The sequence below is a fragment of the Atractosteus spatula genome, chromosome 19 (genome assembly GCF_055471065.1).
Source record: "Atractosteus spatula isolate fAtrSpa1 chromosome 19, fAtrSpa1.hap1, whole genome shotgun sequence".
In the NCBI taxonomy this organism is placed as follows: Eukaryota; Metazoa; Chordata; class Actinopteri; order Semionotiformes; family Lepisosteidae; genus Atractosteus; species Atractosteus spatula.
In genome coordinates, this window is record NC_142724.1 from 4,200,266 (window position 1) to 4,213,197 (window position 12,932).

Genomic DNA, 12,932 nt, shown 5'->3' on the forward strand with positions numbered 1-12,932 from the left:
TCCCATTGTTCATTTATTTCCCTTTAAAAACCCAAGAAATGATACTGAGGGGAAAAAAAACTTTTTTTTTTCAAACGCTGCACTTCTCTCAAGTAAAACACAGATGGAGCTCCGGTATCAGAAAGGATGTATTATTTTTCGTTGACTTGAAAGAGCTGGATACTGCGTACTGTAGCTGCACGCTTCCCTCTGCCATTAATTCCACCAGTATGGAGTAGGAACAGTAGGTAAGGCTCTGACTGGAGGGTTACAGGGTTGAGATCTACGGTAGGATACTGCTATTGTACCTGTGTCTCACACATTGTGCTCATATGGCTCCAGAAAAATCCCCTGCTGTACAAACTGGGGCTCTTAAATCATCATGGCAAGGGAATTCTTTCTCAGTCGACCTACTTGGTAAAATAAAGCCGAGGAACAAGTTGTTAATGTGCCTCCACTGTGAGCCCCAAGTCCAATGTAAATATCTCTACGTACACAAGGCTGCTGCATTACTTGACTACATGAACACTGTTTTATTTTGCTGGGTTCTCGATTCAAGTACGTGATCGAGACTTTGCAAAGTCGCCGAGAGTGCTGTATAGTACTCCTGTCACTGTCAAGCAGGGCGATCACCTACAATCGTGCGCCCTTTGAAACCAAATCCGACCGTCTTTGTTTTTGTTTTTTTGGCCGCGGTCTTGTCAGATCAAGCCTATAGGTAATCGTGAATTCCACACGATCTAATTTCTCCCTTCATAATGAGAAGTAAACTCTTCTCAGTTAAAGTACAGCTGCCAGGAATCAACACCTATAATGGTTTTACAAAGTATGCGGTTTGGTCACCCAGAACTACGGGTTATTTTATTTGGGGAGATTTTTGGAAGGGAATAACATGCCTATCTCTCTCCAGAAACTCGGGCTGCTGGCAATGATGAGTTTTTTTGGTCAAGCGAACACGGGTTTCGTGCTGTCAGCACTCTAGTAGAGTCATCCATACGGACAGCCCTGGCCAAGTGAAAGGACCAAGTTGCTTTGCTTCCGATTCGTGTAATCTCCTTCAAAGGGTCTTGAAACTGCTGCGTCCTGCAGTTCCCCAAACTTCAAACACAGGTGGGCCCGCAATATGCTCCGAGCAAAACAGAAGCCCTTCAGCCTAGTATAATCGGGTGTGGAGAAGTCGTTAAGGCTCTGTACTTGTAAGTGAAAGGTTGTTAAGTAAAAAAATCAGTAATTAGAAGGACAGGACTTTATGGGCGTTTGTCATTTTTTATATCCTGCTACAGAGGATATCTCTCAAGCACGATGTGCTGCCCCTGGAGCTTGGCTGCGCCGAAAGGTATTTGGGAGAGTTTTTTCCCTACTTATCCTGATGTATTCTTCTATAGCACTTATATATATATGCAGCATTTGGCAGACGCAGTCTAGCTTTTGTTTACGGGTGGGTTTGGAGGGGGTAGTCGCTAAATATTTTTATATTTAGTATATTTCTAAGTATATTTCTTGCGTCTTTGTTTTTTTTTTTTGCACTCAGAATTGATTTAGAAGCTCCATCATTGAATGACCGCAAAACCGTTAAACATGTTGTGACTAAACGTCTGCGTCAGTGTCCTTCAGCACCACTTCATCGTCAGCCTTGTGCTGCTCCTCACCGACCGGCGCCGCTCCAGGAGAGGGAGTTCAATGTCTGACTCCCGCCGGCAGGGGGCGTCCTTTCGCCGGCGGGGGAAGGGTTAAGCGCGGCGCCTCGCCCAGGCCGCCTGGGAAGAGGCTCGAGCTCCCGCACGCCGGCGTTCGACCGTTACGTCGTGACGTCTTCCGCAGATTGAACAAACCGAGGGGCACCGAGCGAAAGGAACCGCCGGTAGACGAGCTGGGGGGAAAAGAAAAAATAAGAGAGAGAGAGAGACGAGACAGTTTGATTCCCCGAATAAATTATTGTATTGCTTCAGTCTGACCAGTGACCGCCAAGTTAGTCGAGACTTGCGAGGTAAGTGGCGAGCTTTCCGGCGAAGTTGTGCTTTTTTTTTTTTCTCCGAAGGAGAATGGGAACAGGCGACTGGAAGGGATTGAATGGCGGAGATAGTAGCAAGCGTAGGATCTGCGGTGGGAGAGAGAGAGAGGGGGGGGGGGGATTTCGCACAATAAGAAACGGCGATTCGGTTTTAAGAGGTTCTGAGCTGTCGGGGTGAGAAGGGGGCGTACTCCCCGTCTGGGCTCCCGGGGTCATTTTGTGGAAATGCCTCGGTGTGAGGGAGAAAATAGGCCGGCGAGAGACACCCCTCCTCCCCTTTCTTCAGCCGAAATCCTGCGCAGTGACTCAGGCCAGAACAGGGGAAATGAGCTCCGGCTCCGCAGCTGAAGGAGTGGGATCGCTGTACATGACAAAGACAGAGGGGGAGATGGGCATTTGTACCGGTGTCACTGTGCTTAATCGGCAGTTCGTTTTTCCCCCCCCCAGCTATTTCTTCCCTGAATCCTCTGATCAGCCCCATTCGCGCAAAAGGCCTGACGGGATGGTAATAAACCACCGTCCAGTGTCAGAGCCGCCGTTATTAAAGTTCGCGATCGAGGGGATTGGCCCATACGCTGGCTGCGACGACGAAACGTCCCTTTTGTTTTTTTCAAATTTAAAAAATAACTCAACTCGCTTTGAAAACGCGGCTGTGTACGCGGGATGGGCGGTGAGGAAGAGTCGTATCTGGGTTTTCTCTCCCCCCCCCCCCTCCCCCGGAGAGTGACGTTTTCCGAAACGCAGACTTGGTTGAAGATGGCGATTTGAAAGTGCAGAACAGAAATCATATCGAGAGAGAGCCGCAGCTCTCTCCTGCTGCGCCACATAGACGAGTGTGGTATTAAAACCGTCTCTCTTGCCGCCAGTATTGCGCTGTGCAGTGTGGCTTTGCCTATTCCTCGCCCCTTGCTGAAGGTGGACTGGCACAATCCTGTCATCTGTTACACCTGAGGAAAAGCCGGCTAACCTTCACAGCTCCGTTCATACACAGTACTTAACGGATTACGATCCAAACACCTACATCAACCCGAAAGCATGCATTGAACACTTTTTTTTTGTGATTGAAGACTGGTCTTGGTAAAATTAAAAAAAAAAAATGAAATCCGTTTGCAAGATTGATTTAGTCGATCCAGCACTGCAGTTAGCAGGCAGTCCGGGCTCCTCCTCAGTGCTGGTTGTCCGAAGCTCAGCCCCATGTTGCCTATTGGCAGTCGAGATCGAAGGGGTTTCGCCCTCTCCACCTGGTCCCGGCCTGCACAGCAGACAGCAGACAGCAGTACTTCATCTAGGCTGGGAGTGACTGTACGAGGAAATGTTGCCTCCCTTTTTAATGTAGGTTGTGCTTATTTGGTGCGTTACCGTGCCCACAAACTTTAATGGAAACGACTTCTTCAGCTTGAGTTTTATCCAGTTTAGTATTGCCTTTTTTTTAAGTGTACTAAGTGTATTAAATTTTGTCTTTTGGATAAAGTGTCTCCGGTTTTTGTACACAAGCCTTCTGAATGGCATTGGAGTGCTTGTGAATGTTGCTTACGAAAAAATACAATTCCAATACATTTTCTGGACTAAGCTACAGAAGAGGTATTTTTTTCCCACCTGAAAAAAGGCTCAACACATTGAAGAATTCCTTGCCAGCTCTTCTGTACATTAAAGAAAAAAACACATGTACAGCTTCCTGTAGAACATTTTATTGTGCAGTACTTTCCCATTGCTTTTTGTCTTTGCCAGTGTGTGTAGTGTTGCCAGTAACAGTCACATGAAGGTTGTGTTCAGTAAATATTCTGAAGCTATTGCCAGCTTAATGACACTACTCTGTCATGTGCTGAGGAGTACACTGTGTCAGACCAGTCTTGGTAGAAGCAAACAGTGTTTGTGGATTGATGCACAGAGTGCATGAAGTAGTCAAATGTGCGAGAAATGTCAGAGGATTTTGTTCTGATCTTTATTTCTCCATGAAGCTTTTTTAAGCACAGGAAACTCAGCCATGTGAATAAAGACATGGATGCTTCACATTGTTGCTGTGTTCCAATTGCACTAATGCACCGAGGCGCAACAGCTGTTTTTTCGGCATGTGATCATTGAAGCCAAAAACATTGTCTGGAGTGAAGACGTTTAAACAGCTGTGCCAAGCATTCCCCCTGTCATATAATGGATTGAAGTCTGCTTTTCATTGTGGGCCACAGTCCACTCAAAATAATAGCACTAGGGATCAAGTGGAAAAGTCACTGCAGACACCAGTTGACGGTTGTGACCCAAGTATAGAAGAAGCATGGAAGAAAAAGTCATTTGTGGAAAATGCAGATGTCAGCTTTATCTGCTGAGAAGGGGAAGAGCAGAATGTTCTGGTTTGTTTGTCAATATTGTTAGTATGGGTGACATATTGTAAAAGTGGTTTGTAAAAAAAAAGGAAACTTACGCAAATTAAGAATGAATCGGGAATTCCTAACTTGTTTCTGAGACAATTGGTTAATCCCAAGTCAAATGTAAATCAAACGGGTTGATCAGTGCTGTGTTTCAAATGTGGGGGCTGCATGAATTAGTCCCATTTTCCATCTTACGCTATGTGCTGTAAATGGTGTCATGGTTAGCACTGCTGCCTTGCAGCTCGTGTGTCTTGGGTTTGATTCTAGCCTAGGGTGCCTTGGTGGAGTTTGCATGGTCCCCCTTAATTCATGCTGGGTTTGAAGTGCTCTGGTGTCCTCCCAGCTGCCAGGCTAGAGGTTAATTGCAGTCTCTAAATTGCCCTTGTGTGTGAGCACCCTGTGACACAGCTGCACAGCCTTGTGGCCCGTGCTTCTGAAAGAGGCTGAGGGTTTCCTCAACACCATTTTCTACTAATGGATAGATGTGTTAAAGTTAGTATCTTGAAGATGGAGAAATTATTCCTTTTCCATTGAGAGAAAATGGAGTTCTGGAACTAAATGTGTCCAAATGATAAGTGGCTGTGCTGTTGTTTATGACTTTTATTAGATATCTTAGTATGTCACGTGTAGGCTGTGCTGTTACAAACTGGAAAGAACAGTCTAGCCTAATATTTATTTCTTCTCTTTCAGCTTACAGAAGATGGCTGTGAACGTCTATTCAACTTCAGTAACCAGTGACAATTTAAGTCGACATGACATGCTGGCATGGATAAATGAATCTTTAAAAATAAACCTTACAAAGATTGAACTGCTGTGTTCAGGTAACATCGTGGAAATGAAAATATTTGCATAACTGTAATTTTCCTGTTTGAAGTCCATAAATGAGTTTTGTTATTTAATGTAAAAGAAGAATTAACTGAAAAAGAATGATAAAATGCCTTTTCCCTGTATCCCATGATCATGAAGTTTGCAGGAGTTACTTAAAGTTCCATCCATTTAGACGTAGTTCCTATGCTTGGAGAAACCCAGTAATTTAAGGCACAATTGAGATTGTTTATATTTTAATCAGATTTAATCTGTACTCCATTTAATGAAGGTTTACTGTGTAAAATGATGCATGTCAGAAGATCAATTAATGGAAAGCACTTCCAGTACACATTTTCTTACTGATCTCTTTTTTCCTCCTGTTCTCAGGTGGTGCGTACTGCCAATTCATGGACATGCTGTTCCCTGGTTGTGTGCCTTTGAAGAAAGTGAAATTCCAAGCCAAACTAGAACATGAATTCATTCACAATTTTAAACTGTTACAAGCAAGCTTCAAGAAAATGGGGGTTGACAAAGTTAGTAACCTTTTTTCGTGTTTTTACTATTTGCATCTACTTAAAATTAAACTGTTATTAGTTGATCATTAGTAAATCAGACTCGAAATCCCCAGATATAAAGTTCAACTGTTAATCCAAAGCTGTTTATACTGATGTGGCATTTTTAGTTTGTACCTTGGGCATGTTTAGAGGTGATCTTAGGGTGTGAAGATAAGATTTTTTTAAAGTACTTTGGGAACTCTACTAATAGATATGTCAGTACTTTGGGGGCAGTTAGTTGTAGGTGGTGTGACAGATGGACAGCTCCTTCTTTACTGTTTGATCATGTTGTAAATTGCTTGAAGAAGGACATTTCTAGGCTCCATGTTCTTTCACATGGTCTAGAAGAGTGGAACGATCCTAGGGCTGCTAGGTAGTGGTGAGCTTTGTCCTTGATTAGAATGGAGCTATTCAGTTGGAGATGAGCAGAGGCAATCGAATCTTTATCATTCACAATTGTCTTTAATAAAATACCAATATTAATATGTTCTCTTTTCAGATTATTCCTGTTGACAAGTTAATAAAAGGAAAATTTCAGGACAATTTTGAATTTGTTCAGTGGTTTAAGAAATTCTTTGATGCCAACTACGACGGGAAAGACTATGACCCAGTAGCTGCACGTCAAGGCCAGGAGACCATGCCTTTGCCCAACCCCTCCACTCCTGCTCTCAACAAGCCCAAGAAAATCCCCAGCACTGGAAGTGCAGGTAAGACCATGGACCCCTTCAGCTTCTCCTCTGCTGTGCTCAGGGCTGTTCTTGACTCACGCTTGCATCTCCCCCTGCTCAGGGCTTCCTCATTAGACCTAGCTGAAGTGTGTCTTGTTAAGTTGTACCAGTTCCGTCTTTCCACATGATACAGTTTAGTTGGCTATTTTTATCCTTTATGCTTCATCTTGGCTTTGATGTTCAGCTGGGAACATTCCATCCGTTTTACAAAACATGCTTTAAAATTTAAAATCTGAAAAGAAATGTTTTTATGTGCATGTGGAGTGGAGTTCACTTTCAGATCTTAAGTTAAAAACGATAACGTGTTATGTAGCCAAGTCCACTGATTTGTATACCCACATAGGGATGTTTTTGCAGATTTTACAGTTTCCCTTGCATTGTTTCTAAATCTTTATCCCAAAATAACATGAATTCCTGATGTGTCATTCCTTGCTAATTACAGATGACAGCCTCAGTCAGGTATCTAAAGGGAGACCAGCAGCAAGAATTGGTATACTAATTTGTTGGTCAGACCTGGTTCTGTGGCTTTGCACACACTTTCTTACACTGTGGGTTAAAGTTTCAGAAACTAAGTTCTCATTAATATACAACAATTATTTGTTAAAGTTCTTAATATTGGAAAAAATCTTAATATGCACGTTTTGGCCATTAGATTTAATTTTGGAATGTCAAAATCAAGTTTTGTGCAGTTTCCTGTTCTTTTTTTCCTGTTGTTTTTGGTTGGTTGCAATTTAATCATTTTCCGAGTTTCTGCAGGGAATAATATGTTTTGTTTAGTGTTCCCCAGTGAAAAACCTGCTAAACCATTTAATCATCAATTTGAATAATATCCAAACTTTGATGATATAATCAAATATAATTTAATTTACCATATCATTAGGAGAAGGATGCTGTGTGTGCGTTTTATTTGATGCAACAACCACAAAAACTAATGAGAACCTTTTTTCTGGATATTTGTTTAATGCAGTGAGATTGATTTTTTTTTTTCCTTTCCATGTCCACTGTGTGTGCTCTTCCATAGTTTTGTATCTACTGAATAGATGTATGGAAAATTTAAGTACTGTTTCAACAATGGGGCAGTGGGCACAACCCAGGGAGGATTGGAATTTCAGGTTCAAACAGCCACTCCAGTTCATTTTAGGTTGCCACCTTAAGCTATTTAGCACGCATCTCAGTGACTGTTTTTATGGGTTTGTTCATGGTTATATCAAAAGACCACTTTGCTCAATTTTGTCCTGAAATTACCTGCAGAGTTTTATACCTTCCTGATCTCTCACTGCAGTGCAGTGATGTTGCCGGTTGCGCACTTCTTGATTTTGTTGTTCTGATATCACTTCCAGCCCCTCAGAGACCAGCTGCAGTAGCAAAGCCAGCTCCTAAAGTTGCTTCAGTGGGAGCGCGGAGACCTGGCGGCGCAGGAAACGGCGATGAGGAGAAGGCTGAGCTCGTTCAGGAGGTTTGTGTAACTTCCAAGATTCTGGATGTTTATTCCCACAAGTCTAATTTTTAAGTCCTCTTTTTTTCCCCTAACCAAGAACAAGTTCTTGACTGTTAACGAGAGTTTAAGGGTATTTCGGTTAATAAATGAAAGGAAAGGAAAATTGCATAGCAGGTCTGTGCATGGGGTTCTTTTATCAGGTTGTTTCTAATCTGCTCCTAAAGCATTACACCGTTTTAAAACTGAGTAAAACCAAGGAAAACCAAGTTTTTTTTTTGTTTAAAATCGGAGACGTTGTTCAGGTTCTCAACTGGTTAAGTAAAATCCGCATTTGTGTTCACTGCATTGGTTATTCTGCTTACACAGAATCATTTGACCTGCGTCTCTCTTTTTAATATTTAGTACTTGTATCACTGAAAATAAAATAAAACCCTGTTGAGGTTAGATTCAGGTATATGCCAGTGAATCAGGTATTCTGTTTACATAGGGTTTATGGAAAAATGTGTTGGACTCAGCAATTGCCAATTCCATGTATGTGTAAAAAACATTTTCAAACTAGGGGCTACAATTATACCATTGCATGTGGTATTTTGCCTACAGATAAATTGGTTAAACCAATTTCAACATTTGGAATAAGCATTGTAGGCCTCAGCCTCTGGGGCTGGTCTTTGGACCAGAACTTGACTAATTGGTCAAGGAGTTGTGCATGTTGCTAGGTGCTCTGTGATTTGTTGGCTCGTCAAATTGATCTTCCCACAGTGATGCTGTGTTTTGTAAAAGGCTCTAAACATGGTATGTACTTAATATTAATAAAATTGTAGCAATTTAAAAACTCTTTAAATTTAGTCATTTTGTAGGTTTTGTTGTCGTTGTGTATTTTATGTGCTTGGCTTTGTGCTAGCTTTGGTTTGGATCAACTGCTTCACATTCAGTAGTCTGTGTATTATATAAAGGACTCCTAATTCTTGTGTTCTATTACTTCCATGTAGGAAATGTATGCATAATCCTTTCTGTATATATAATGCTATTTGACTTCATGTTGTCATTTGGAGTCCTTATTAAGCATGATCTTTTGAAATGGGGTTTCCCCTGGCAGAAAAGGTTGGTAACCATAACCACTGGTTTAAAGATACAGAAGTGCCTTGTGAGCTAATAACAATTTAATTTTTTTTCTTACCTCTAGGTTAACTTATTAAAACTCACAATTGAAGACATGGAGAAAGAGAGGGATTTTTACTTCGGCAAACTGAGGAATATTGAACTGATCTGTCAAGAGAAGGAGGGGGAAAATGACCCAACATTGCAAAGGATTGTTGACATCCTTTATGCCACAGACGTAAGTATTTTGCAAAGGGTTGTGGTAAAGTATGACTTAATTATGAAGCTTAATGATAGTGGCATCAGTCTACTTGTTCTCTGAATAAGACAAGAGAGGACCTGTCTGTGGAATGTACTGTTCTTTAATGTTTTAAAAAAGTACATTCCTCACCTCTCCAATCTTTAATGTGTTTGTGGTATTGTTCCTTTATTTAATACCAGGATTGTGCAGGTACTGGCATGATTATACTGATATAAGAAAACCAATATACTGGCATAAAAATGTATTCTGCTGCTACAGCTACAGCTGTGAACATGTATTGCAGCTTTTTCTAAAAAGAGCTCTTTCTGACAGTTACAGAGTTTGAACTTTTTTTGACCAATTATCATAATGTTTATACTGTACTACTAATGAAGCATTACTTTTCATAGCAGTCATTTTAAATTGTGTTGCTTTCTCAGGAGGGCTTTGTTATCCCAGATGCGGAATCTCAGGAACAAGAGGAATACTAACATTCCAGGCTGGATGAAACTTCTACAGTACCTGTACTCCCCTACACATCATGTTATGCATTTAGTTGAGAATGAACTATATATGAAAATTTGTCGGCAAAAACTAATTGAAGTACCTCTTGACCCTTGACGTGTATAAATGCAGAATTCCAAAAGCAGAACTGTTCGTTTCAGAGTGGAGAAAAAAGCAACGCAGATCCGTCTTCAGACTTTGCTTCCCATTGTTTTGCTTTTAGGGAAGTTCAAAGGTGTCCAGCACCTTCAGTGTTTGTCTTCTGTTTTGTTTTTCTGTAAGCTCTGTCACCTTTTCACTGTTGTGGTTTTGTAAAAGTCACTAAAGTTTTCTGATTTTTTGGATTATTAAATGTTGCTGAAATTTAAGAAGTTTTTTAATTATTCTATTACATATCGGAACAGAATATCACCTTCAGGGGTTTAATGAAAACGAAAGACTGGGCACCAGACACAATTTGAATATGTATCAATATCTGGTGTTCTGTCTTGAAAGGAAAAGTGCGTCTTTTTGCGGTTCTGTGATTTGTTTTTCAACACTGAGTTCTCAGTACTGAGACATGAGGACTACATTGTATCTGTCTTGGTGTGGTAAATGAGTTGGTCTTTATGAATTGGAAGTCAACAGGGAGTCGTTGGTTGTATACCAGTGACTGAGTGCCATTTGTTTAATTTTTTAATATTCTATACAATACCTACTCTAGCATTGTGGATTAGATATTTTGGCAATTCTGAAAACTTTGTTACATTATTGCACACACACAACTGTTTTAATGAAATTGACACTGTTTCTATTAATGTTTTTATTTAAATAAGAGTTTAAATAGTTTGTATCCAATGTCTTTTATTAAAGCTCTCACAGGGTTCGTTATCCAGGTTCACTTAAATTCTGCTATTCTATGTGAGGAAAAAACGTTAAACTTTAATTGTGAACTGGTTTATTTTCTATTTTTAATACGTTTTTATGCCTGATAGGTTCTCAAGAATTTTTTTATAAAATGAATGTTTTTCCTGCAGCACATTTCAGGTATAATGAAGTTCTGCCTCTTTAAATTTTACAACCTTTTAAAGAAATCTACAGGAAGTCTGGTGTAAGTGATTGGCTTTTTAGATTGTGATGACACTTAACAGGAAGTAATGCAAGGTTTCCACATAAGGTTATGATGGAGAAAAATGTTTCAAATTCTCACACATTCAAATTGGCAGGAAAGAAATCCAGTACATTTATGTTTTTGAGTATGTTCTTCTGGGTTGCACCACAAAATCACAGCTTCGTTTTAGTTCACCAAGTGTGTGGTTTTATAGTGGCAACGACATCAGTTTCGTAGGCTGTGACCTTCCAGGTAATCTCTAGTTTACTTTGATCAATACCTTGGCAGCAGACTGCATGAAATGAGGCCCGTTTGTGTGAAACGGTTAAAAAAATGTGCAACGAATCTGTAAGCTTTTACTATTATTGCAGTACGTTCTGACATAATCTGCTTTCAGAATAATGGGGTTTCCTAAGAGATCTTGCCTGTTATTCATTCCTGAATTGTCAATTCATAAAAATCTGTTTCGCAACTTTTTGAAGACTGCATTGTGCAGTTTAATTTCTGATTCGATTTAATATTAATCTGGGGGAGAAAATGTAAGGGATCTTTTCCCCCTTTTCTAACACTTTAAATCAATGGATGAATTGTCTAGCTGAAATACCAGTTACTGCTCATCTTCATAAACAAGCAAAGGGATGTGTATGTATTGTCGGTCTACTTATTTTTTGCACTGAGTCAAGAAACTCACCACTATGATGAAAATCAAGGACTTTTTTTTAGAAATGGCACCTTCTGAAGACCATGGGGTAGATGATCTTTTCAGCAAGATAATGGTGAAGGAATGTTTTTGTCTTGTTAAGTCCAGAATATAGTAAATGCATTGTCAGAATTATGTAAATATAAATCTGTCACTGGAGTACGTCTCCATTTCTGAATATTTTTTCAATATTTTTTGTGCCAATGTCTTCAGTCTTCTGTTTCAAGTTGGTTATGGTTTCATCGCATCAGTTTTAGACAGTTTTTTTTTTGGAAGCATGTGTGAAGGTGGAATAAGGAAAGACTGTAAGTAGAACTTTAGAAGTTGCCAAAAACATACAGTAACCAGCCATTGTTGGGATGGGAGTGAATGCAATGGTGCTATTTCTAATTCCTTTTGTGGCCTTTATGGTTTGTTGTCCTAAGATTCTTGTACACTGTGGACCATGTACCACTATTGGTCTGTCTCTGCAGGGCGTTCTTCTTTTACCAATTTGCTGAAGTCGGTTTCTTACGAACAATAAAACTATTTCCACACTGTTGAAATGTCTTTGTAATGTTTTATCAGGGGTATTTGCGTGGCTCATATTTTGTATTTGTTTTTTTTGCATGGATCTGTCAAAACAGGTGTTCTAAATCGGTTAACTCATGTCCTTGAATCGATTGCTTTTCTTGTTAGTGAAGAAATGCTGTCTGCTTGCATCTTTTTATGAAGCCAACAAATTTCATGTTCTTTAGATCATAGGTCATCTCCAGTCCTAGAGTTGATCCAATCACTTTGGTTTTATAGGTGTCTCCCCTCAGTGGAGAATCACATTATTCTTGAGCAGTAATATCAGTCCACGATTCAGTTAAGTATAGAGGGGTGCAGTTAGAAGGTATGGCCCCTATCCTACACATTCTAATTATAAAAACTAAAGTTAAAGATAAATGACAGATTTTTTTTTGTCCCCAGTTCTGTTGAATTAAAATGTTTTGGCTAGAGCTGAATCTCAGTAGGCAGCCCCTATCTTGACATTTTCCCTTTTTTCATTGATTCAATTTTAAGGTTTTTTGGAAATTGGTAAGCAATTCCTTGTTTTAAAAGTGGAGTGTTGCAGTCATGTTAAAGCATGTGCCTATTTAGAACTGTATCTCCCTCATTCTGTCTGCCTTTTTTTTTTATCTACATAAGCTTCCACCTTCTAGATATGCAGCTTTGGAGCTTGTATTCTTTTAAGTGGTGTGCAACAAGCTATAGAGCTGACAGGTCTCTACCGACTGTCATACTAGTGTTTTGTCTAGCAAACCTCTTTCCAAGTTCCTCTTGGGCTCGTCGTATAGTGTTCGCTTCCTCTTTGTGGCACGAGCCGGAAGTTTGCTGTTGTCAGTTTAGTCAGTCCTTTATCTCGGGTTACCCAGGATAGTCAAGCCTGTTCAA

General features: G+C 40.2%; 1 protein-coding gene across 1 annotated transcript; it reads left to right on the forward strand.

The window, feature by feature from the left end:
• The first annotated feature begins 1,730 nt into the window (after positions 1-1,730).
• On the forward strand, positions 1,731-12,058 carry mapre1b (microtubule-associated protein, RP/EB family, member 1b). Its single transcript, XM_088937185.1, has 7 exons — positions 1,731-1,966; positions 5,044-5,174; positions 5,548-5,693; positions 6,214-6,421; positions 7,783-7,898; positions 9,064-9,216; positions 9,660-12,058. The coding sequence occupies exons 2-7, from the start codon at positions 5,054-5,056 to the stop codon at positions 9,708-9,710; spliced, it is 795 nt and encodes a 264-aa protein (XP_088793311.1). The 5' UTR covers positions 1,731-1,966; positions 5,044-5,053; the 3' UTR covers positions 9,711-12,058.
• Positions 12,059-12,932: the final 874 nt, after the last annotated feature.